General features: G+C 40.0%; 1 protein-coding gene across 1 annotated transcript in view; it reads left to right on the top strand.

Moving 5' to 3' along the window:
* Nucleotides 1-24,453, top strand: part of gpr158a (G protein-coupled receptor 158a) — an 86,199-nt gene that overhangs the window by 25,795 nt on the left and 35,951 nt on the right. Inside the window, exons 3-4 of the mRNA XM_008300104.1 lie at nt 17,949-18,051; nt 23,136-23,362. Coding sequence (XP_008298326.1) covers nt 17,949-18,051; nt 23,136-23,362 — 330 coding nt within the window. The remainder of the gene's footprint in view (nt 1-17,948; nt 18,052-23,135; nt 23,363-24,453) is intronic.

Below are 24,453 nucleotides of genomic sequence, written 5' to 3'. Positions count from 1 at the left end.
AACATACACAACATAGATGCGTGGCAGGGGACACATCACGGTGTTTGTATTTTCATCCACACAGCATGTTCAGTTTATTTTCGCCTCGCTGTGGTGCTCGGTCTGTTGTCGACAAGCTGAGGAGGATATTTGGGCCCGGCCCGTTCAATCACTGCTGCATCTTGACCTTGGTTCACGAGGTTGTCCTGGCCCAGCCTGCTATCATCTCAATCACATGCTGATTTTTCCGCCGCGTAACCTGCGCTGCCGAATTAATAACGCCATCAGTGTTGAACAACTGCTGCTCTGTCTGCTTCCACCTTCTGTCAGTCTGGTTTTCTGTCTGTCTCTTTTACTTACGCACTTGTTGTCCTCACTTGTTAGGACGCTGACTTAATTCCCTGGACGCTCTCCGGAGCCCGAACCACGGCCGCTGCTGTCCATCCTTAATTCCAACATTTACCACAACATAAATTTATCATTAACCAAAAAAATCTTTAAATAATTAACCACGTGGAGACCAGATTTGCTGTTTCTCACCACAGATTTTCTAATGTTGACCCTTTAAAAAATAGTTAAGCACCTCTTTTTTGAGAAGATTTCATGGAAAAGTGACGGTTTGATCCTATTTTTATCTCCTCAGTGTGACTTTGTAAGCTTTTTTCTCCTATGAATGCTTATTTAGTCTCCCAGCATCAATCAAATCGAACATATGATGAAATCTTCGTCTAGTCAAAGTGACTTTGTGCACAATTACGAGTGTCATCCCCAAATTGTTTAGGTTTTAACCCTGAAATAATGAGTTAATCTGACCAGGCGTGAGCATTTTCTCATCATTACACAGCGTGTTTGTGCAGACAGACAGTTTTACTAACCACATTTACATTTCATCTACACAACTCCAGCCCATTTTTGTCCTCATATTGTGATTGATGCAGCCATGCATGCATGCATGCAGCCATAGATGGAATCGGCCCCACTTTCCATCAATGGGGATCTTTTACACTGATTAAGGCTGTAGTTTGCATTTTAAAAAGGCTAAAAGAAAAACATCTGATTGGTCATAACCCTGCTGCTGACCTATAGCACAAGAACTTGATGTCATGCTTTGTTTCTGTGATTTACGCCTCATTGTCTCCTGTCCTGCAATCTTTAGGCCCAGGCTGCCTATAACTTACACACATCAGACAAATCAGACAAAGGTCACGTATTTTATTGGCAGCTATGATAACACGCCTTCCCTTTATCTGCATGGCGGCTGCAGAAACACGTGCGTTTCAAGGATGCAGAGCGTCACCTACAGCTGCCAGCGGCACGTTCGGCTACGATTCCCTCCGTTCGGTTCATTTATTCCTCCACTGTTGGAAAGGCGTTTGGCAGGTTAAACTGATGGGATTCATCTTAAAACGCTGACATTCGTTAATCAGCGTGTCACAAAATAAGATTGATTGGAGCGCCAGAAATATGCACGCAGAGGTTTTTAGCCCTCATTCCGTCCCCTAATGAGTTGTCTTTTGTTCTCGCAGTCATTCGAGAAAAAAAAAAGACAAGGCTATGAGAAATTGCCATTTTTATCAAACGCTGTAATTGAATGTCTGGGGTTGCTCCGCTGTTCTCGGCTAAAATGCCCTCTGAGCACAATACTGACAGCAATTAAACGTGCAATTAAATGTTACTTTGTGCTTAATTTGTTGTAATTTAATAGTTTTGTAAACCGGTTACTCATTCACGGGGACTCAGGAGCGCGGGAATGTTTTGTCGGAGATTGTTGTTGGACGAATTTGTTAGCATGTTGCTAAAAAAAAAGAATCCCTGATAGATAACAGGGGAAGCCTTCTTATAGTCAGCACAAATGCATCCAAATGTGTCATTCTTTTTCGGATCTTCATTTTCCGCGTCAGAAAACTCCCCAACCCTCCCCGTCTGTGAAAGCGATCCACATTAGCCGAGCGACGGTGAGTAACGTCTATCTGCTCGTTTCTCTGACAGCTTCCGAGTGTTCCCTCTGCACTCATTCGACGCTTCATCCGCAGGCCCCGCGTTGTAAAGATAAAAATAAACCGTCTTTTTAGCATCTTGGGAATTTCTCCCCCCTCCCCAACCAACGCCGCAAGATGCTCGGCGGCATCGTGGAGCAGGGATTCCCTCGTGTCGGGAGCAGAGTCGAAGCGTCCTTTTCAACCTGCTGATCTCCTTTTTTTACCAATTTGGGGCGAAGAGAAACGGCTTCAAGTATCCTAATTAAATACATTCCCCCGCTATGTTGACTGTTAAGAGTATGTTCAGGAGCCTATAAATAGGGTAATTGCTAATTATCTACAGTGATCTCACCAAAGCTGTGATTATGCTCGGGAGCTGATAAGGGTCTTTGATAGAAAAGGAAATAGAACACTGCTGCGCAAACAAACAGACTTAAATTCACCCTTCAATTTTAGCAAATCCTTTTGTGCCGGTGAATTACGCAGCATTGTAGTGGAGGAGTAAAGAAGCCAGGATATTAAGTCCTAAAAAAAAAGGTCCAAAAAAAATAATTCTAATGCCTTTCCGCTGTAGAACGAGAGATTAAGGAGTTTCTTCAGGATGAACTGAGATGGAGATCCATCTGTGGCTCTGCAGATGGAGTGTTACATCCTGGAAACAGTTTTTAAACGTCCTCAGAGCTTGAAAATTAGTTTTGGGTTAAAATACTTTGAAAGAGAACTCTGATGATTGCATTCGTTGACATAATCACGCTCTTATTAGACAGTTATGTGTTAAAATGAGGCGACACAACCGCTAACATCCAACCAAATTATATTCTATGTAGTCTTTTTCCTTGCGAAACCTTGCTGCCTACATTACCCACAATGCATCCCCAAATTTAGTCAGAGGTTTGGATCCCTTATGCCAACAGCTGCAGCCTTCACATCCAACTGAAGCTGACACAAGTGATTTATTTTTTCCTTCCTGTGGGTTCATTTTTCACTGCAGTATAAAGTCCTGCACCTCAATGGAAACGGCACAATCATGACTAGAAGTACAGAGAATTAAAGCAATATTTTCTGTCCAGTAGAATAAGTTCATAATGCCATGAATCATAATAAAAGATAGAACGGAAGCTGAATTTCTATTTGATTTAATTCAATTGAAAAAACTGAAATCTGTATGAAAAACATCGTCCAAGTGCCCAAAGGTGTTACGAATATTTCACTAAATTGAGGCCTCATAGATCCTCACCTATTTATATTATTTTATTCCAACAACTAATTGACAGTTTGCTCCTTTGTACAGTGTTTTTAATCCATGGGGCTTTTTTTTTTTTTTAATTGATCAAGTATATTTTATTTCCCTCTCAATCTCTTTCTTGTCCGTTCCTCTCTGTTTAGTTTAAACACAGCCTGCAGTTCACCCAACAGGTCTCAGAGTTTTTGTCATGTGACTTCCAAGTAAGTCATGGTTTCTCAGTTACGCTAAGGAGTGGGGGAGGTCGTAGCAGATGGTGGACGAATATTCGGATCTCAAAATTGCTGTCTGGACACCACCAAAACGACGGAATATTCCGATATCCGGGTCCAGCCCTGCTGTGTCGGTCGATGCATTCGCCCTCCTCCTCGGTCGCCGCCATGCTTCTCGCTTCATGTGCATCAGACCAGACGAAAACAACAGCACTTCAATTTCATATCATCCCCTAACATTACACCGGTATCACCGTGCGATACGGCCCAACCCTATTTCTGGTTGTGTTATCATGTGATGATGACGATTTTTTTAGAGATAACATGAAGCCTGGTTAAGTCAGGTTGTCACAGTTTTCGCAGCTACCTCTTGATCCTCAGAAAGCTTTATATAATTTTCACAGTTTTTCTCAATTCTTGTTTCTCTTTCAGTATTTTATGTGAAAAACAAAGAGTCTCATTGCGGTTTCATTAAATAATAACCTAACAACATAGAAGATTTTTGCTTGTCAGAGTTCAGTCATCATCTAAGGATAAATGAAGCCACTGATAAACACAAATTGGACAGAAATGAGATGCAGTGCAGCCCTGTCTGTCTGGAGGTGCAGGAGGCAGGAACATCAGTGCAGAGGACCGCTGGCCGTAATGCAGAGGGACGAGAGATCACAGGACGCGTCTGATTTGAACTCTGCCAGTGCAGCCCTTCCTTTACCGCCGTCCCGCTAATTGGCTCCGTGCATAATGCTGGAACTCTGAATTTACATGGAAACACTTTGAAGACTTGAACACACTTGGCCCCCGGGCAACGTCTTACATCCGCTCTGCAGCCTGAGCAGCGCGCCGTAAACCCAGGCAGAAAGCAAACAGTCGGCCCGGAGAGGACGAGAAAAGAGCGGAATGTTGGAGGTAAAACATTTGTCTAGGGACCCGCGAGAGTGGATGTGAAACGAGTACAGCTGCATGCTCACAAAGGAGAGAAATAGGCAAAGAAATGGGCAGGGACAGACAAAAAGATGCATTAGAGCTGCCTTCAGTTCACTTCAGGTCTTACAAGCAGAATTACTTGAGCCTTGCAGTGTGTTGCTGCAAAAGAAAAAAAAAAAAAACTGCTGCCACGGGAAGTTTTAGAGCATCCATCCATCACTTATCTGTATTCATGTAATTCTAGCAGCAGGCTTCCTCTCAGACACATCCGCCGCTCCTTCAGGGAGCTCCTGAGGCATTCCCACACCAGCTGGGATATACAATCCCTCCAGTGTGTTCTGGGTCAGCTATAGGGTGTCTTCCCAGTTGCAGAGGAGTATCTCCACCGGGACGCATCCTGGAAGATCTAATTCCCCCGACGCCTCGACTGGGGCTTTTCTGTGTGAAAGTGCAGCAGGTTTTGTCGGAGCTTCTTCAGATATCCGAGTTCTTTGGCCCTGATCCTGCAGCCTTAAACCTCGAGCATGTTCTAACTGCAGGGAGAAATCCCTGTAGAACCTCTTTCAGGGCAGTTTTTAGGGGAGAAAAATGTACTTTGTCCAGGGTGGATTCTTCTAAATGACCCTGAAAAACTGCTGCACAGGTACAGATGCTGGTCAGTTAAACCCAGAAAGGACAGTAAGCAGCATTTTTCTGCCCTCTCGATGTCTTTATTGAGCTTCTCTTCTGAAACGTTGCCATTTTTTAATGTGAAGTTAGTCATGTGCACTGTAAGAAAAAAAAATCTATTTAAAAAAAATGTGAAAATCTGTCAGCAAGAGTGCCAAAACAATATGTGAAAAAAAGCTGTAGACTAGTGTAACATCCAATAACAACAGTGAAAAAAAATGACAAACATCTGTTAAATAATTCTATTTTTACTGATTTAAATACAGTTAAGTGGTGTAATTTCACACACCTTTGACCTGTTTTTTGTTTGTTTGTTTGTTTGTTTTTACATAGAAACTATAATTTTTTCTGTAATTTTACTCCATATTTTCAGTTCTTTAACAAAACAGGGACAATATGTATAATAATAGTTGTATATACATAATTTTTCTTTCAAATAACAGCAAATATATCGAAATAACAACATTTTTTGCTAATATAAATATATTAAAAATAGTCTAAATTTACAGTCAAGCTTAATTAAAATCAAAATACCATTTCTAAAAATGCAGATATTGATGTGGACATTAACTACAGTTTTCATCTGTTTTTTTGTTTTTGTTTTTTATAGTGAACATGCAAATTAATATTATTTTCTCTGATTTTACTGGATATTTTCAGTAATTTATCAAAAAAAGAAAAAAATTAAAATAGAAGTAAAAAAAAAAAAACTTCTCAATCTTCAAAATATATAATTTTTTGGTCAAACACTGGCAAATATTTTAAAAAATAATAATATTTTTTTGAGGAGTTTGTGATCAAAATCGTACAAGAACAAATGAATGCCATTTGTAAAAATAAATGTTTTCTATGTGGACATTATTTACAGTTTGATCTGTTTTTTCAGGGTTAACAAAAACAAATAACATTTTTTCCCCCTGTGATTTTACTAATTATTATCTGTAATTCACAGTACGAAAAAATATGTAAATTAACATTAATTAACATTAATTTGTTGAAGAAAAAAAAAGAGAGACTGTAGTGCAACAAGCTAATCTGACTGTGCGGCAGTTGAAATACGCTAAACAGCCCCTTTAGTACTTCTCAAATCCAAAACGTTTCCACATTACTCCACAGACGGTCTGATGACTCGACTCCACTCAGTACAGACGCTGCACGTCGGCTCCAGTTTGCACCAGTGAAGATAACCACAGTTGACTGAAACGTGTCAGACTGGCAGCGAATTCTTGGGATTTGAACACGCCACTGCAGATCAAAAATCTCATTTCAAATTCAGAGTGGCACACAGTGAGATTTATAACCTTTGGGATCTGAAAAACTAGAAAACGGGTCTTATTTCAAAGCTAAAACACTTTCTCCTACAGATTAGAACTGCAAGTCAGGAAGCTCCGAGAGGGAAAGTGTAGGACGAGTGGACAAAATGACGTGTTTTGTGCCCTTAAGGCTGCTTTAAAGTCTTCCTGTCGCTCTTTTCCAGCGCTTGTTATCCCTTCTTTTGTGTGTAATTGTGCACATGCGTGGTGCATCTATCTGCAGGACTGTCCGTTGCATGGGATAAATACACGCCTGGTCATTTTGCTTTGACACTTACATAAGCTGCGATTATGAAAGCAGCATCCCGGCGGCGTCTGTTGTGTGCACTAAGCAGTTGTATGTGTTTAGTCGTCGCAGCCTGATGGCAGTGTTCTGCTCCCTTCAGGCCAGAGTGTTTATCTTGCTGGTGTTTAGGCTTTGGTCTTTGGACGGCACCCAAAGCGAGGCCCCCGCTGGTCCGTTGCAGCTCCGCTCCGGCTAACTCCTGCTAGTTGACCTCGTTTAAAGGCCTGGCTGTGCCGTCTAGCTGTCCCTCTGAGCGCTGAGCCACAGTCGCCGGCTCTCTGCAGCGTCTCTCTAACTGTGGAGGCTTTTTATATAAATGTGTGTGTTTTCTTTTGCCCTGTGCTTCTGAGTTAGAGCGACGCACAAACCTGAAATCCTGCACCAATTTGTTAAGCCCCGTGTTTGCTCCGAGAGCCTTAAAAAAAAGTATGATGCCAGCCTGGAGGGAAAATTTTGACGTCAAGTCGTTCCCTCCGTTTGGCCTTTCTGTCTCGTCGACTCTCGATCAAACACACAGAGTTCCACGTAAACAGCGATGCGCTTCACAGTCCAACTTATGGCACAAACAAGTCGAGAACCAGCTTTCTTAATCAATTAGAGGGCAGTGCTAGCCTGTCTTATTAACTTAATATAAGACTTCTTTTGTATTATACTTTGGTTTTTATTGTCATGTTTCCCTCCATGTTGCAGTTTTTCTACTGCAAGGGATGTTTTTTTCCTGCACAGAGGAGTTTTTGAAGGTTTTAGCAAAAGGAAAGTCACCAGTACCAAAATGAGAAACTGAGAATGAACAGTTTAGATGCAAAAAAAATAGCAGCAAAATGCATGGATTTCTGTCCAGATTTACTGTAAGTGAACCAATCAGCTCACCCCTGACTGCCTGTATGTGTTCTGAACATGCAGGATGTCTGCCCACTAGTGACGCATTCTGTGGTGCATGTTTTCCTCAAGCGAACCTAAAATGAATGCACACCATTGCCCATAAAATTGGAATATTGTTTGTTTTTTATTTCTGATTATACTCATCAGTAATCACTTCTGACCAGGGTGATTACATACTGAGTCCCAGTTACCAGGTGAAACAAATTCTGACTTTGTGATCTGACTGAAGAGTGGGACGTCCTGCCCATCGACAAGCTAGTGGACAGTCTGCCACCATGTCTCAACGCATTGATTGTCAAGAACTCACGAAGTCAGAACAGGTGGACACAAGTGCACAACACAAACAGGATCAGGCAGAGACGCAGGTTTATTACCAGGCACCGGTGATCAATCAGACGGGCAAAGGTATCCAAAAAATGAGAGGTAAGAAGGCGAGGTCAGAAATGAGGTCGTACACAAAGCAGACTATGAAAACGCTGGGACGAGGACCGTCAAGTACAACGAGACTGTGAGACACACGAGGTAAAATACAAGAGGTAATGAGGGAGGATGGGAAATGGGTGAGGGGAACCATCAGGGAGCAGGTGTGACGAGATGGGGGAAGGTGTGTGGGAAGTAAATCTAAAACAGAGACAACAGGTTAGTGATTACAAAATGAAACAGGAAAGACAAGACATGAAATGTGCAAACTTGACTGACATGACATTGATCCATGTCAGGGGCGGCCATACTCAGTATTAGTGACATTTGAAAGAGTAATAGTGGACATTTTAATGCATTGAGTCCCCTTGAATATGTGTTTCCTGTTTTATGACCAAGGCTGAAAAATGTCAACAAAACCCTTCATCCTATTGTTCAGTACTTCCAATTTAGGAATACACAGTTTGCAAAAGTTAATTGTGGTTTAATATTTTACTGTGATGTGTTGTATGTAGATTATGATATCAATAAAGGTTTGAGAAGATGCACTTTATCTACCAGGAGTAAACGACATCATAAAAAGAGGTAGGAATAGTGTTTACACAGCGTACAGACTTGTATAAAATAAGCTGTGTAACCCATTTCTGACAAACTGCGGCACTTTTTAATCGACTTGGCGGTAAAAATAGTTTTCGCTGCCATTATTTCTGTTACTGATTGTCCCACTTTTGGGTTTTCATGAATGAGACGTTTGGCTGCAGCCCCTCTTCTCCTCTAATTATTCTAAGTGAGATCAAGAGTAGTGACTCATAAGTGACTGGGCCTTTTCTTCTATTCATCTTATTATTAGATTGCATTATTAGCTTTTCACATTGACTGTAATGCAATTTAACATGAGCATTAAGTGTGGTTTGGCTTCAGGCGTTGGGACTTGCAGGAGAAATGACCACCTTTTAGTGCTGAATCTTAGTATTTTCATCCTTTTTGGTCCGACCCTCCTTGTTTGTAACCGCAAACCACTATTTTTATTAAAATATCCAACACCCAGGTTGGACAAATCTCCTCCAACACCACCTTTTTTTTTTTCTTTGCACTTGCAGGATCCTTATGAGCAGTTGCTTTATTTAAACCTATAAAATCAATGAGCTTCACATGCATTCGTCTCATTTTCCGGATCTCATTAGGCTCATGAGAACAACAGCAGCTTGACATTTCGGTGCTTACCGGACCATTTTCTTATCCTTTCCTTTAAGACGCACACAGACCTCCTGCATCATCTGGTTTCGCTGCATGTCGAGCTGCTGTTTCACAGCACACTGAACACATGTGCAAACAAACCGTATGTGCAGGATAAATTGGCCTCCTCCTCCTTCCTTCCTTCTAACTTCATTTCTGTGTATTCTATAGTTCAATCTGTAATTATTGGATGATAAGCTTTCCTCGGGGTTTATGTTGCACTCTGTAGGATCATTACAAATATCTACAGAGGCCTATTAGCGCTTGATTAGGGCGCTATGTTGGACTGGAAGCGCGTGGGCTTATTTCAAAGCGAGGAAGAGTCGGCGGCGGCGACGGCGGGCTCTAATTAGCCGGCAGAATTAAGCTAGTTCCTGGTTTCCTGGTCAGGTGGAAGACGCCTGGCCTCTGCATCAATTAGTGCTGCACTTGGAGTTGCTTTTTTTTATTCCCCAGCTCCATGTCGTGGGGAGGTGATGGAGGAGAACGGCTGTGTTTGATGTCGAGAGGAAGTAGATGTAGTAGGTGCGTGTATTTATGTGCAGGGAGTGTTACAGTGGAATATACAGTTACAAGATGCAGCTTAAACTTAGCTCAGCTTTAAACATAGCCTCTCAGGGGAAGAACATCATTTTTAGTGTTTCTTTTTAGTGGTTTCATCCAGAAAATTGAACAAGAGAAAATTAGTTGTTCGTGTATAAACAGTAGTAAGAGTTGAGATGTTCATTTAGAAATCGATTCCTTTAAAATAAAAGTGAAATAAAACAATGAAAATCTAGATTGGCCCATTTGGTCATTAAAAAACCATCCAAGAAATGTATAAGAATCATCAATAATTAACAAATAATATATAAAAGTGCAAAATAAGATGTCAAACATCCCATTTGTGGATCTATATCTGGAGTTTAATTTAAAAAAAAAAAGTTAAATCATTAATTTATACTAATTTATGTATGTACATATAATATAAATGCACCAGCTGGCTGTTTATTCATTCTACTTTTTTTGAGTAAACCTTCTTAAATGTAATGAAACAAGAAAAACAACTAGATCAAGTAAAAAAAAAATGTAAATGAACACTCTACAGATAGTAAAAATCATCCTATAAAATCATTTTAAGTTACAATAATTGTGATAACATGCTTGTGAAACCCTTTATCAAGTCTGAAATGATCTTTACTGGACCTTTATGGTTCAAGTATCTGGCCCCGCTTTGCCAGAATGAATTCAGTGTGTTCAATACTAATCCACATTCACCGTCAATGCGCTGGTCAGAGGTCGTGCACAGCGTCAGGCCGTCCACAGTGAGGTCAGGGTCAATAGTGGGGCTCTGAAAGCAGCCCAGAGTCTTAGAAACCAAAGCCGATAATTGGAGTCCAGTGTTGTCTTACGCCAGTGTGGAACTAGAATATCATCAGCTGGTCTGAAGTTATACTCCTGGTGTCATTTATAGTCAAACTGATGCATTCTGGTTGGTGAAGTTTGTCCAACAGATTCCTTATTGGAGAAATAGGGGTTCCTTTTTTTGTCTGTGGGGTGTTTTGGCTGCAGAAATGTCATCGTATTTAATCAGAAGAGCATCGATGAGGTCGAATGCAGCCGTCAATCCAGAGGTTGGAGGTTGAGGTCAGGAGCTCAGACAGCAAACTGGGAAAAACCATTTCTTTATGTTTTAGGTGTTTGAAACAGGAGAGAGACAAACACAGAATATTGCCATAGGTATGGAAGCATGTTGTTCTAGAAAACACCAGCTTCAAGGGGGTCAAGCAAAAAAAATCTGAGGAGTCATGAGATGATTTAAATGACTGGAAAGAAAAAGAAACATAGGCTGGCGTTTATTTAAGACATAAAATGTGGTTATTTTTGAGATTTTTCTTTGCTTTTCCTGTGAAATTCTTGATCGTTAGAAAATCGTTGACACATTTTCCTTGTTAAAAATTGTTATAAATTAAGGATGACAACTCACAAATCACAGAAAAAATCATTAATTTACATGCAAACCTTAAAGAAGAAAAACAGGCCAAAGCTATAAATAATGTCTGCATCAAAAATCAGCATTTTTATAAATGGTAATTTGTTTTTGTTTTTTTTAACGTTTGACTGTAAACTTACATAATTTCTGCTGTACATAAAACAGCAAAAAATATAATTATTTCTTTATTATTATTTTTATTATTATTATTATTATTATTATTATTTACAGAATGTCTTTCACTTGATTTATTTTTCAGATATTTGCCATAATTTGAAAAACAAAATCTTGTATTTTAATTACTGTAAAATGGCAATTCATGTTCAACAAATTTAATTTAATTTAATTGAATTCAAATCAGTTCAATTCAATTCAGTTTAATTTAATATTATTGTATTTTTTTCAGATTGTCCGTGTTTTGTTAACTTACAAATAATGTTCACTAAAATCCCAGAAAAAATATATTTTACAGAATTTTTTACAGTGTAAATTGAGGTGGGAACTTCATAGATCTGCTCTCTTGAGTAAAGAACAGCGTACATTTATATATAAAGTGTTTTACCACAGGAAGTGATTATTTTCATGGGGAAAAATCTTGTAAATGTATAATTTAGGGCACCTGGAGATGAGTTTTTAGGGATTTAATCGATACCAGAGAGGGGGTTTTAAGGTGTTGCATGCCAAGGTGTTTTATTATGTCATCACATTTTGATATCTGTTAGTTAAAATTAAGGAGTTCAGCTTAAATTATTAAAAAACGGAGATAAATGATAATACTTGTAGAAGCACGTTATTTAAGCCATTGTGTCTGAGCTAACATGGACTTCTGGTTCCTCCTTTTTATTCAGGCCTAATTCAAAACTAAGAAATTACAAATCGGGCTGTGTTGATGATTAAAATGTGTCGTGTTACAAACAGCACTGATGTGAGGAACCACATACGAGCCGGAGAGAGAGACTGAGTGCGTGTTGTGTCTATTTCTGTTCGAAGCGTTGTGTCGCAGGCAGGCCATGCTGGTGTGACAGCGTGACGCACTCCGATAAAAAGGCCCTTGCTCGCGGTCACACACATGTCACCATGGCAATTAGCATGTCAGGGCGCGCGTGATTGACAGCTGCCACAGCTGGGATGTAAACAACAATGCTGGTGGGGGGACCCGGGGTGCATACAGTACGAGTGCATGCGACTGTCATAAAGAATAAATGAGGTGGCTCTTATTTACTTATCTCTGCAGGTGATGCACTGACAGCACTGTAATAGACACGACTGCTTTATTCCTCACCAGACAGGTAATATTATATAACCGTCGGCTCGGTTAAACAGCTTATACTTCTCATATACGCGTCAGATTTAATCTGAAACAACAGAATCTGTGCAGTCGAATGCATTTTTCTCAATCATTGACTGCAGACCTAATTAATTGTCAGCAATCTGATGTGATGTGTGCTCTCTGGCGATACCGTCCACCTCATTATGGAAGGAACGGTGTAGCCGCCTGAGTTGCCGCGGCAGATGTCATGCATATAGAAGTAGGTCAGTGCCTATGCATGCTCGCTTTGAAATGCTATAACAGTGTGTTTTCTTCTGAGCAGAGAAGATTATGATAATAGCATAACGCTACACACACCGTGACTGTGTTCTGTGTCATCTACGCCGATATGTTGATTCTGAAAATTAAATTTAGTCGTGCTTCGGCTTTTCATTATTGATTCATCTGCTGATTATTCCTTTAAATAATTAACACCCTAAAGTTAAAAATACATCCATCGCAGTGGAGGAAGAGACCGAAAACCAAAGTCAGTCTGGACCCGCAAAATGCCTGAGAAGAAATAACAGTAATAAAGGACTGAATAGTTGTCAATAATCCTTCAGCTGACTCATTGTTTCAGCTCTATTTTTATTCGTTGCTAAATAGGCAGACAGTTGGAGAGTGAATCCCTCTCAGAGGAAAACGCTTTATCTCCTCCACTGTAAAAAAAAAAGTCTTTTAAAACTGTTTTTAGCTGTAATCTTTGAACAATTTACTGTTATGTTATAGATTATCCTGGTTTTGTTGAGTTAATATCTAGTAAAATCATTAAAAGAACGATTAAATTACATATTAATCCTAAAAAATGTCCACTTTTGGTTGTTAAGGGGACACAATATGTAATCTATAAAACGTTCGCACAATGTTCCACTGTGTTGCATGATAACAACAAAGAACATTCTCAGGAAATGTTCCCATAACATTGGCTACACTTAAAATTTAAATACGTTCTTCTTTGAAGAAATCATTTTAATCTAATGTTCAAAGAACATCATAAGGATATTTATAATTTCAATTAATGTTTCCGTGAGGTTAAAGGTGACAAAGGACAGAATGTTTTAACGTTCAGAAGATGTTTGGAGGATGTTGTCAGATTATGTTACATGACAACAAAACATTTTTAAAAAATGGGGGGAAAAAAGGAAGAACATTCTAAATGCAACATTTAAGAAAACATTTTAAGATCACTGCCTTTAAAAACAACATTCAAAAAAGACATCCCACTGAAAACATTACTACAACTTTTTTAGAAAGTTTGTAGAACAAAATATATATATATTTTGGGGAAACATTCAATTTTGAGCAGGTTAGGACACAACGGTCTAAAAAATGTTATGTCCAAACACTATTGGAACATCTTTAGTTATCCTAACTTTAAAAGAACGTTCTGGGAACTAAAAGGAAACTTGTTGCTGAAAACATTACTAGGACTTAATAAATTCTAGCTGGATTGACATTTCATTTTGGGCATGTTAGGACACAACGGTCTGATGATGTTATCACCAAACACGACTGGAACAGGGCTGCAAGGTGGTTCAGTGGTTCGCACTGTTGCCTCACAGCAAGAAGGTCGCCGGTTCGCATCCTGGTGGAGACACCGGGATCTTTCTGGGTGGAGTTTGCATGTTCTCCCCGTGCAGCGTGGGTTCTCTCTGGGTTTTCCAGCTTCCTCCCACACAGTCCAGAAACATGTTGAGGTTAATTGGTGATTGTAAATTGTCCGTAGGTGTGAATGTGAGTGTGCTTGGTTGTCTGTCTCTAAGTGTAGCCCTGTGATAGACTGGTGACCTGTCCAGGGTGTCCCCTGCCTTCACCCTGAGTCAACTGGGATAGACTCCAGTCCCCCATGACCCTAGTGAGGATTAAGTGGTGTATAAATGATGGATGGACTATTGGAACATCTTTAGTTATCCTAACTTTATCAAGAACATTCTGGGAACTAAAAGGAAACTTCTTGCTAAAAACATTAGCAGACTGCTGCAGAACTTTCTAATAATTTTAGTTAAAAAAAAAAAAAAAGACAACAACTTTTCTATCCATAATTTTATGAGAACCGGTGCAATACTTTTATGTTACACCTGAAAAGTGTCCCGGGTGTCTCAGTTCCTTAAACCTGTGTGGAGACAAACATGCTCCAAAACCTGTGTTTTCTGGCCCGCTGAACTGCCTCTGGCTCCTGGCTGAGATCACATGTGACTGGTGGCAGGTAGCCCGGAGGTGGGCTGCTTCTCCGCTCAGCATCCTCCACATTTGAGCCCCTGCATCAGTCACCGCAGCAGGCAGCAGTGGGCTGCAGTGCCAGGGCTATTCCTGGCTCTCCCTGTCACACACACTAACAGTATGCATGCTCACACACACACACACCTGTCTCCGGCTGTTTCTTCCAGTGTCTCCGTGAGGTGGGAATATTAACAGTGGCAGGCGGTAGCTGCAGCACGCTCCACCTGTCCTGAGGAGACGACTGCTGGGGAATCGGAGATGAAATCGGCTACCTGACTCATGTTGCGCCGCAGTCCTCATTTAAAGCTACACCGGGAGGATTTTTATGAAGGAATGCACAAGTCAGCAGCCTTAAATTAATGTGACAGACTCCAGAATGGTGGATCATATAGCCAACAGGATGGGTTGAAGTAAACTAACTGGAAAAATCCAAACAGTAAATATCTCCAATAAGTGTTTGCATTTAGCTTTTGCTGTCATTTAGAGCCATTAACTAAAGACACATTAGCTCATACAGGAGTCTAGATTAGATTTTTTTTCGACCCAAAGAGCTGGTTTGATCTGTGAACAGTTCAAAAACGTTAAAAAGCGTCGCACCAACACACAGTAAACATATCCTGCACTTTGTTTATGCTCTTGTTCTGCTGAAGAGGGTTCTTTTAAGGCTTTCATAATTATGTTTTATCTATTTTTTCCTCATTGTTCTCCAGAGTATCTGTGTTTGCTTGGATATGCTTTTACAAGTTTACTGTAAGCTCCCAGTGGTTGCCATGGTGGTTTGCTGTTTTCCCTTTTAATCCACAGAGAACTAGGAATAACAATGATCGGCTGATGAACGTGTCGGAGCCCATTTTTTTTACTTTTAGCAGCATCAGAGTTCATTTGGAGTCGTGTTTCTGGAGATGCGATGGATTTAAGTCAGTCATCTTTTAGCTCTGGTTTGGTCTCCACCAACTCCTGAGGGGAACACATGGCTCTTTAAATGAAGCAGCTGCCTGCACGTTTAAAAATGAAAGCAACCTACTGGCAAGGCATGAGCATAACCTGGGCATCTCGTGCTTTAGAAATCTCCCCATGTCTGTGTTTCGTGTGGCACATTTGCAGAAGAGAAGCAAAGTTACCAGGAAATACTTTAACAGGCCGTCACATGATGCCTGTTGAGCCAATTGAAAGCCAGCAAAAATGTTCCTCACTGCATGTCATCCATCTAATCATCCTTTAAGATTCTGCTGTTCTGATGGATTTGAGCTTTCCTGCTGTGTAGTAACATGGACCTCCTGAATTTGCGTCCAAAGTTCTCCAAACTTTCATTTATAATCATAAATGCAGCTTCCATTGTTCTCTAGCAGGAAAGAGGCAAAATAAAGGTACAGAGAAAACATAAACCATTGCAAAATAGAAATAAAAACATGTTCCCCATCACTGAGATGGCAGTTTGGCCAATTTTACTACCTTTATATGTGGCAAAATGTGGTAGATAATTCCAAATTCTGTCTACAAATGATGATATTTCAAATTATTAGAAGTTCCCAGGTAATACTTGTCCCATGTAAATAGGTCAGAAGATGCTAAGAGGCTCTGTAGAGTTGGGTGATATTTGTGAATGTCGCAAAAACTGTCTGTTACCTGTGTTGGTCTTCTGCTCAAAATGCATCATTTAACAAAAAAAAAAGGCTGTAAATTGTGAGCTACCTACATTTTTCAAGGTTTATTCTTGAGGTTTTCTTGGTCATTCTTGCAATTTAGAAAACAACCGGAGCTTTGTGGTTGATGCTTTTGTATTTTAACACAAACCGTGATCTTTTCAGAAACCTTAGTGGGTAGTTTTGTTGCCTAAACTTAACCAAGTTGTTTTGTAGCGTAAATAAAAGTAAAAGAAGATGACAGAAATGCCACATAGAACCCAAAGTGGAGCCTTCTGGGTGAAGTTCTGTGGTTTATGCCTCCTCCACCACCAGTCCAACCTCCTTAAGCAAGAAACTTGCAAGTTGCGTGATGTTGATGCAACAGTAGGCCAAAAAAAAGTCTTCATTTCACACTTTATTGTGAAACACATTCATACAAAATCATTAATTTTAATCTAAAGTGAAGTAAATAATGTAATTTAGAAAGAAAAGAAGAATGACTGGGACCTTTATGTGCTAATATGAATCTGTAGTGATGGATGTTAGAAATAAATGAGCAACTATTTCAGTAATGGCTATGTCGCTGTTCTTTTAACGGGCAAATAGTGCATCCACTGGTTTACAGATTTAAGATCCGTTTACCACTGAAACAATGCTTTGGTCCCTTCCAGTTGAATTCGTCTGAGGAACTCGTTGGCTGAATAGTAACCTGGTAATTACCTCGTGCTTTTGGCCGGCCTCTCGAGGCTGAAGGGGCCTCGGCTACTCAGACTGAAAAATGCATTCAGACCTCGGCAAGGACCTTGAGAGACAGTCAGAAATAGCTGCCTCTTAAGACGTGCACAGTCCAGTCCGCCGTGAAGAGCATCGCAGTGACTGGTGCTTCATTTAGACGCCGCCACCGGCCTCGCCTCCAGATCTCTCCGTCAGGTCACAAACACTTGATGGCGTGTCAAGTGTCAGCTGAAGTACCGTTGCTATTCTGGGCCCCTCGTCGTTTCTTGGGAATCATAAGTCATTATCGTCTCCGCTTAGAAAAACATGTTGTGTGAAAACAGGACTGTTGTGGAGTTGGAGGAGGCAGAGAAACAAGACGAGAAGAAGGAGGAAAATCTGGTGGTTTGTGTCGGTGACCTGAATGCGTTGAGGAGAAGATGGAATTTCATCCCCACGAGAAATAAAATTAATGGTTATTCTCTAATCAGGCAAATAAGTCTGTTCTTAATTTAGCTATTAATTATATCTTGTAATTTGGCAAACAGCGCACAATGTCTGCCAAGGATGCCCCCTGACGCCCCTCGTGTTTTTCTCAGCAGCCCTCAGCCTGTTTCCTATCAGACTTTCAATCAAATGGAAGAGGCTTTGCTAATTTAATATTGAGTGGCGAGAAGGCACAGTTAGACAGAGAGAGGAATCTCACAACTTAAATAATTAGACCCGTGTCCCTCCCGCAAGACATTTGATCCCGCGGTCTGTTCGCTGAATTTCATCCGCCGGCTTTACTTTGGGTTGGGTATTGACACGTTTTAATTGCTTTTATATTGGGGTCTCATCAGTCTGAGATTACGCGCTTTTAAAATGGTCGATTTTAAATGACTTATTATTGGGAAAACTCTATTTGAAACGGCAGCCGTCGTCCTCTCTGCGTGTTTGACGTGCGTGTGTTCTTCTCTCCGCAGTGTTTGCCGATCCGTGGTCATGGATTTGTCCTCGATAAGTACAAGTGCCACTGCAAGAAAGGATTCTACCATCCCAACAGAGTGGCCGTCAACGGTTTTACAAGTAAGTCACGTTCAAGCGCTGCGTGTAGACTCTATTAAATTACATTTAGACGTCAGCTGTCAGAAGAGTTTGTTTTTGTCAGATTGCAACATGCGAACAACCTGTGTGCCACTACTTTTTGGTGACGGACTTTTAAAATACATGATAACTTAACACATTTGTCATTATTTTATATGAATTTAGGGCTTTAATGCTGAGAACATCTGTGTTTAAAATGTGTTTGGAGAAGGAATAGAGGGACGGGAAGTTGGTGAAATATCTAATTTATCAAGTGGAAGTGACGATATGAAGCTGAAATGTGTAAAATGAACATAAATGTAAAGTGCATTTTCTTGTTTTCTGATTCGTTCAGGGTTGTAAATGTAATCCCTGAGCTGATTTGCGATGTTAGAGATCATTTAGAGGTATAAGATGCTCAAAACATGAGCCCAGATGGATGATGTCTCTTGTGCATTTCTCAAACTATTTCAGACAGACAAGAGACCAAACCATTGCTTTGCAAAATAACGATCCTCACATTAGTTTGAAAGGTTTAAATGGCAGAAAAGTGCACAACTTACTGACCCCTTTTTCCTCATTTGGAAACCACAGTCGGCTAATTGTATCCGAGTCCAAGCAAATGTTTCAGAGATGAAAAGAATATTTAGTCTCTCAAACTTTCAAACGTTTCCAACAGCATGTGCGGCGCAACGCTCCTTCAACAGCTGCCAAATTAGTCCAAGAGATCATGACAGTGATGTGAAAACCAAACAAACAGCCTGTTTATTGCGGTGCTTTTCCAACGTAGCAGTCTTGTGCATTATTGAGCTGACACTCAGTAACACTAAAGTTTTAATCGATGCAGTAGTTCTACTTTATTATTAGTACATAATGCAGGGTTTCCACACATATACAGCTCTATGTTCTTGCTACATGACAAAGACGCAGTTATATAATTGTATTTGCCGTATTTTTAAATCTAAAATGACCCACATGGACTTCAAGCCGTATGAATTTGAAGCTGCCTCAAAGCACTTAAAGCGGATAAAGACTCAACAATCACGTGACTTCTTGAGGACTGAAGTGGTTTGTAGTTACCTTTTAGAGGTAACCAGTCAGAATTAGCCTCAGAGTTCATTCTTGACCTTGGAAATTACCCTTTTTCATGGCAGACATTTTGACTCCTCATAAGAGCAGCCGACGCACACGCGGAGCAGCTGACATTAAAGACGAAGTGAGTCTCATGTAACTGTACCGAACCCTTGATCTGACTCACCTAAATGGAGCACAGCCATCAGTAATGTTATTAATTATCCCTGTGCTTATGCGTCGACAATATGAACTGTAAAAAAAAAAAAGATGCTTTTTATAGAGCTTTTATTACTGATTGTAGTCCAGATGTGGCTCAAAGTCCTGGAAAAGCTAGAAACGAATTCGATTTGGAAGGTTGCTGTGTCAGACTTCCACAATACTCAATACTTTGCGATGCAGTTATTTACCCAAATGGTACCTCTTACACTGGTTCATAAAATATTTATTTGTCATCAGTTTTGAGCTTCTTGTATAGACTTACAAAGTACCAAACAGTGCCACTCAGAGTCAACAAAAGGGGGAAAGAAAGTGGTTTTACAAAGAATTTATGGCCTAAAAATCACGTCATGAGTCAGAGAAGCTGTAGAAACCCCTTTACAATAAGGTCACTTGTACTTTGATGTGAATTATTATTATTTTTTTAGGAATATTAAGCTCTTGAAGCAGTTTTTTTGTCTGTTAATTTGCTGCAAATTTACATCCAAATCTGCAACAAAGTGCAATTTTTAATGCATGCTGAATATATGAATGGAGGTTTGTTACGTTTTTTTTTTCACTACAAACGTAGCAGATGACTTGACATTAAGTTCATTTTTATTAATTCCAACTTTGCTTAAAAGTTGCACTTTATCCAGAGGACCGTCAGCTATTTGCAGGAACCCTATCTGCCCTGTCTGAAAATTGAAGTAGCCCCGGTACCTGGGGAGGCTAATCTGGCTCGAGATGGGAAATATCTTTTTAATGGTAGTTACTTTCTCCAGTTTATTCTGTCTGCTGCGAGTTAATTAAAAAAGGCTTTTGCAGACACAGAACCCCAGTGGTTTTCACCTGCCCTCCATCACTTTCTCTGCCATACTTTCATTTCATTCCACTTTCCCTCCTGCCTCATCCCACTCAGACCTCATACACAATGTTCCTGTGTGTCTGTCTCAATTTTATCCTCTTTTCTCACCCATTTTCCTTCCCCTCCTTCCTTTTCTTCCCTCGATTTTTTTTTTTTTTTTTTGCACCATCCTATTGCCATGCTCTCTAAAATTCTTTTTCTTCATGCACCAAAAAGCAAAAGGCTCCACAATATTTCTCTCTCTCTGTGTGTCTGTCTCTCTCAAAGCTCTGGATATCTGTGCTGTCTGCCTTCTTGTGCTGTTTTGCCAGAGTGCACACAAACTTGCATGTTCATGTGTGCAAGTCTGCATGAAAGCTGAGTGTGTGTGTGTGTGTGTGTGTATGTGTGTGTATTTGAGAAGACAACAATAGAGAGGAAAGGCAAGCCTGTTAGCGAGGCGTATAGTGCTGCAGTCTGGCCCACCATGGGGCCAATAACAAGCCTGTTAATCCACAAGGGGACATCCTTGACACTCCTTTGCAGAGGAAGCCTGTGCAACTCACTTTCCTTTTGTCTCCCGGTGATCTTCCACTGTGGATCTCGCATATAAATACAAGAGAGAAGTTGCTGTAGCTAAGCTTCCTCCCCGACTGTCACTCAAAATGTGGCGGCAACAAAACCAATGAGCGCGAGCTAAAGGATGTGACTCATTGCTACGGAGATAAGTAGTCCTTTTGAAGGGATCAATGATGTGCAGAGTCATAGCTTTGAAAAATAGGCCAGTTTCTTTTTAAAGGCAAAATCCCCGCAAATCTCTGAGACAATGGCTGTTTCCAATAAAGCCTCTATAAAAGCTCTATAAGTCCAAAAATTCGTTATCTATCCAGCCATATGGGCATCTCTCAAGGGATTTCTATATAAATCGGTCCACTTGCTGCACGTTGTCCCCGGGGTTTGTTTGGTTTTTACCTTAGTTTACCCTGAGAGGGAGTTTTTCTTTTTTAGCTTTTGCAATCATATCACATTTCTGCATTGTTGCTCTCCAAAGTTTCCACTTCAGGCAGAACTTCTACTTCAACCTCAGCGGTATTTCCTCAATGCATTCATATTCCCCGCCCAGATCTTGGGCTCACGGACTCCCCATCGTCCCAGTCCTTGCCGAGGTAAAATAAAGTGCCAGCATATCTCGGTGTGCTTTATACCAGGGAGCCACAGTCATCAGCCGTGTATGATATGCCAGCGACTGAACAAGGTGCAGCGGTGTTGACTTTTCATGTTCACACATATAGATCCATCTCTCTGGTGTTGACACAATGTCGATGGCTCCTTGTAAGGTCAGAGAGGGATAAGCATCTCCACGGATCCGGAGGAAAATTCAATAACAAGGGAACTTAAAATGATCGCCGCCGCTGCTACACAATCCTCTTTGTAATCGTGGAATACGGTGTGTAAAACGTGAATCGACACTGTGTTAAAATAAAACCTGGACTAGACGTTCACAGGTAACGTTTTAAGCTGGAGTTCCCTAAAGCAGTTGTTCCAAAAGCACTCACAAAGCCAGGATTTTTAAGCCAGATAATCGATTTTATGAGCTCTAATTGACTGATTAGTGTTTGCCAAAGTCTAAGATGACGTCCTCGTATGTCTAGTTTTGTCCATAACCCAACAACATTCAGTTAACTGTAACAAAGGAGTAAAGAAACTGGAAAATATTCACATTTAAGAAACTGGAATCAGAAGATTTCTGCTTTCTTTCTTCAAAAATTACTCAAAACGATTCATCGATTGTCAAAATAGCTGGTGATTGATTTATTAGTTGACAACTAATAGATTAATTGTTGCACTTGTGTTCACCAGTATAAATTTATTTAAAATCCTTTTATCTGTCTAATTACCGTCCCTTCAATAACTATTTCACCCAATACTGAACATTATTGGTGTCAATTGTTATTCATTTCTTTCAGTTAGCAATTTCAACTGCTTAGCTGTTAGCTTCTGCTAACATTTTAAACCGCTTACTTGTTTGTTTTATCCAACGATTTCAAACAATTTAAATTTTGACTGTTTATCTATTACTTTTAGCAACTACTATAACTGTATTCATTATTTTAGGTAATCAATTTTAGGTAGCCCTTTTAACTGTTTTTTAACGTTACTTAACATTTTTAACTGTTTATGTACTACTTGAAGCTAACAGTTGTAACTGCATTTGCTATTTTAAGTGATCAAGCCTATTTATCGATTAACTAAAATTGTAATTTTTAGCCATTTTTATTCCAACATTTTTAATTAGTTTGTCAATTATATTTCGCTAACAGTTCCAACTGTTTATCCATCATTTTTAGCATTATTTAACCATTGGCCTACTTCTGTTAAGTGTCTTACTTAGTTACCTTTAGCTAACAATTTCAAATTTTTTATTTTTTTTAAAAATCTAACTATTAACTATCTCTCTATTAATTGCTATTAATAGTTTATTCATTACTAAAAGCTAACAGCGCTAAACTGAGTTTATTCATTTATTGTAGCTAACAGTTAAAATTTTTATCCATTATTATTAACAAATTTTTAATTAATTTGAATTAGCTAACAATGACAACAGTTTTTCTTTACTTTTAGCTAATGGAACTGTATTTATTATTTAGTCATTACCTGAAGCTCTTTTAGATAACAATTTTTTATTTGTTCCATCAACTCTTAACACTTCTCTCCTCGCCTGCTATAACCAGTTTCCATCAATCACAGCAGGGATTTTTTTGGGTACACGAGTGCGTGGATATATATTTTCTGAAATGCTGACATTAGCTCCACTCTTTGTTATCCATCACTCCGCTGGAGCTCAACGACAATGATGTCTATGATGCTCTGATCAACCGGTGACACAAAGATTACTGGGTGCATTTCTTCTGTCTTTGAGCATTTGAAATGTTGGAGCTGCTTTCTCACTCATCCATCTTGTGTTTGACAGGGATGGGGAGAAAGGGAAAAGCTGCCGACAGCGGTCCCAACGCAGACGAGGGCTCCTCTAGCGACTGCCTGCCCTGCCAGCAGGGCTGCGCTTACTGCAAAGACGACACTCCCTGCGTGGCCCGAGAGGACGGCGCCCTTCGCATGGCCGTGCTCTCCTTCCAGTGCCTCTGCATCCTGATCGTCTTCATCAGCATGGTGCTCATATACCACTTTCGCAGGAATAAGGTGCATAAACATTCTTTGTTGGGAAATTTGATCCGTGTGTGAATGTGTTTGAGTCAGACGTTTGGATGGATGCTTGTTGTAAAAGTTCATTTGGAAACAGCCGATAAAAGAGAAACACACTAACTGCGTTCACAATCGCAACATCACATCAGTTACGTGTTTGATGTTTTCTGGGCCATATGGTCATCAAAGCCCCGTTGGATGAATAAACTAGTAATTCCATATGTGGGTGGTCACAATAAAGCTTTGAAATCATTTCAAACGGCTCAGACACCTCAGATCAACTCCAAGTCAGAACCTTGGACGGTGACCGGTGTGTGAAAACAGGAACACAAAAGGAAGAATTACTCTGATTTCTCCATCGGGCCGCTGACTGCTTCATCTCTCACAGTGGACACCTGGTATTTAATTCATGTTATATAAGTGCATTTGTCAAACCAATTTTTATTATGAAATTTGGCAGCAAGAATTATGAATGGCTAAGAATGTCATGGCCGTCTAATTAAACAACCTTACTGTGTAATATGTCCTCTGCATTACCTTGAAAGGTGCATCATCCAATCACGAAACGACTTCACGAATACAAAAGTGAAGATTCAAATTCCGATCGTGCGCCAGATACTGTAAATAAATATGAAGTCTTTCTGGATTCAACAATGTGGTATGGTGCCAACAATGTAGGCTCCCACATCCTATGTAATGAAGCAAAAGACAACAGACTTTAAAGGTGTGGTCGTAACCCTCTGGTTTTTGGTCGTTATTTGCTCACTTTTTTACTGAAATCTTAAGTCCTGCACCTCTATGCAAACAGCAAAACCATGCCAAGAAATAGAGAGAACTCAAAAATGCCTTTTGTGCAACATAACCCAGCTATAATGCCACACATCATATAAAAAGTGAAAACAAAAGTTCATATAATAGCATATTTATTTTACAAAAATGTAAAAACCCTGCAATTAACATGTAAAACATTCTTCCTAATGTCCACAACAAAAACATGACTCCACATACTATTCTATCTGTTTCCAATCTTGTTTCCTATTTGCCGTTATGCACAGCCTGCAGTTCAACACAGTTCAGCCAAAAAGTCT

Source organism: Stegastes partitus, unplaced genomic scaffold (assembly GCF_000690725.1).
Source record: "Stegastes partitus isolate 25-593 unplaced genomic scaffold, Stegastes_partitus-1.0.2 Scaffold1499, whole genome shotgun sequence".
NCBI classification, from domain to species: domain Eukaryota; kingdom Metazoa; phylum Chordata; class Actinopteri; family Pomacentridae; genus Stegastes; species Stegastes partitus.
This window is presented reverse-complemented; position numbering and strand designations above follow the sequence as displayed.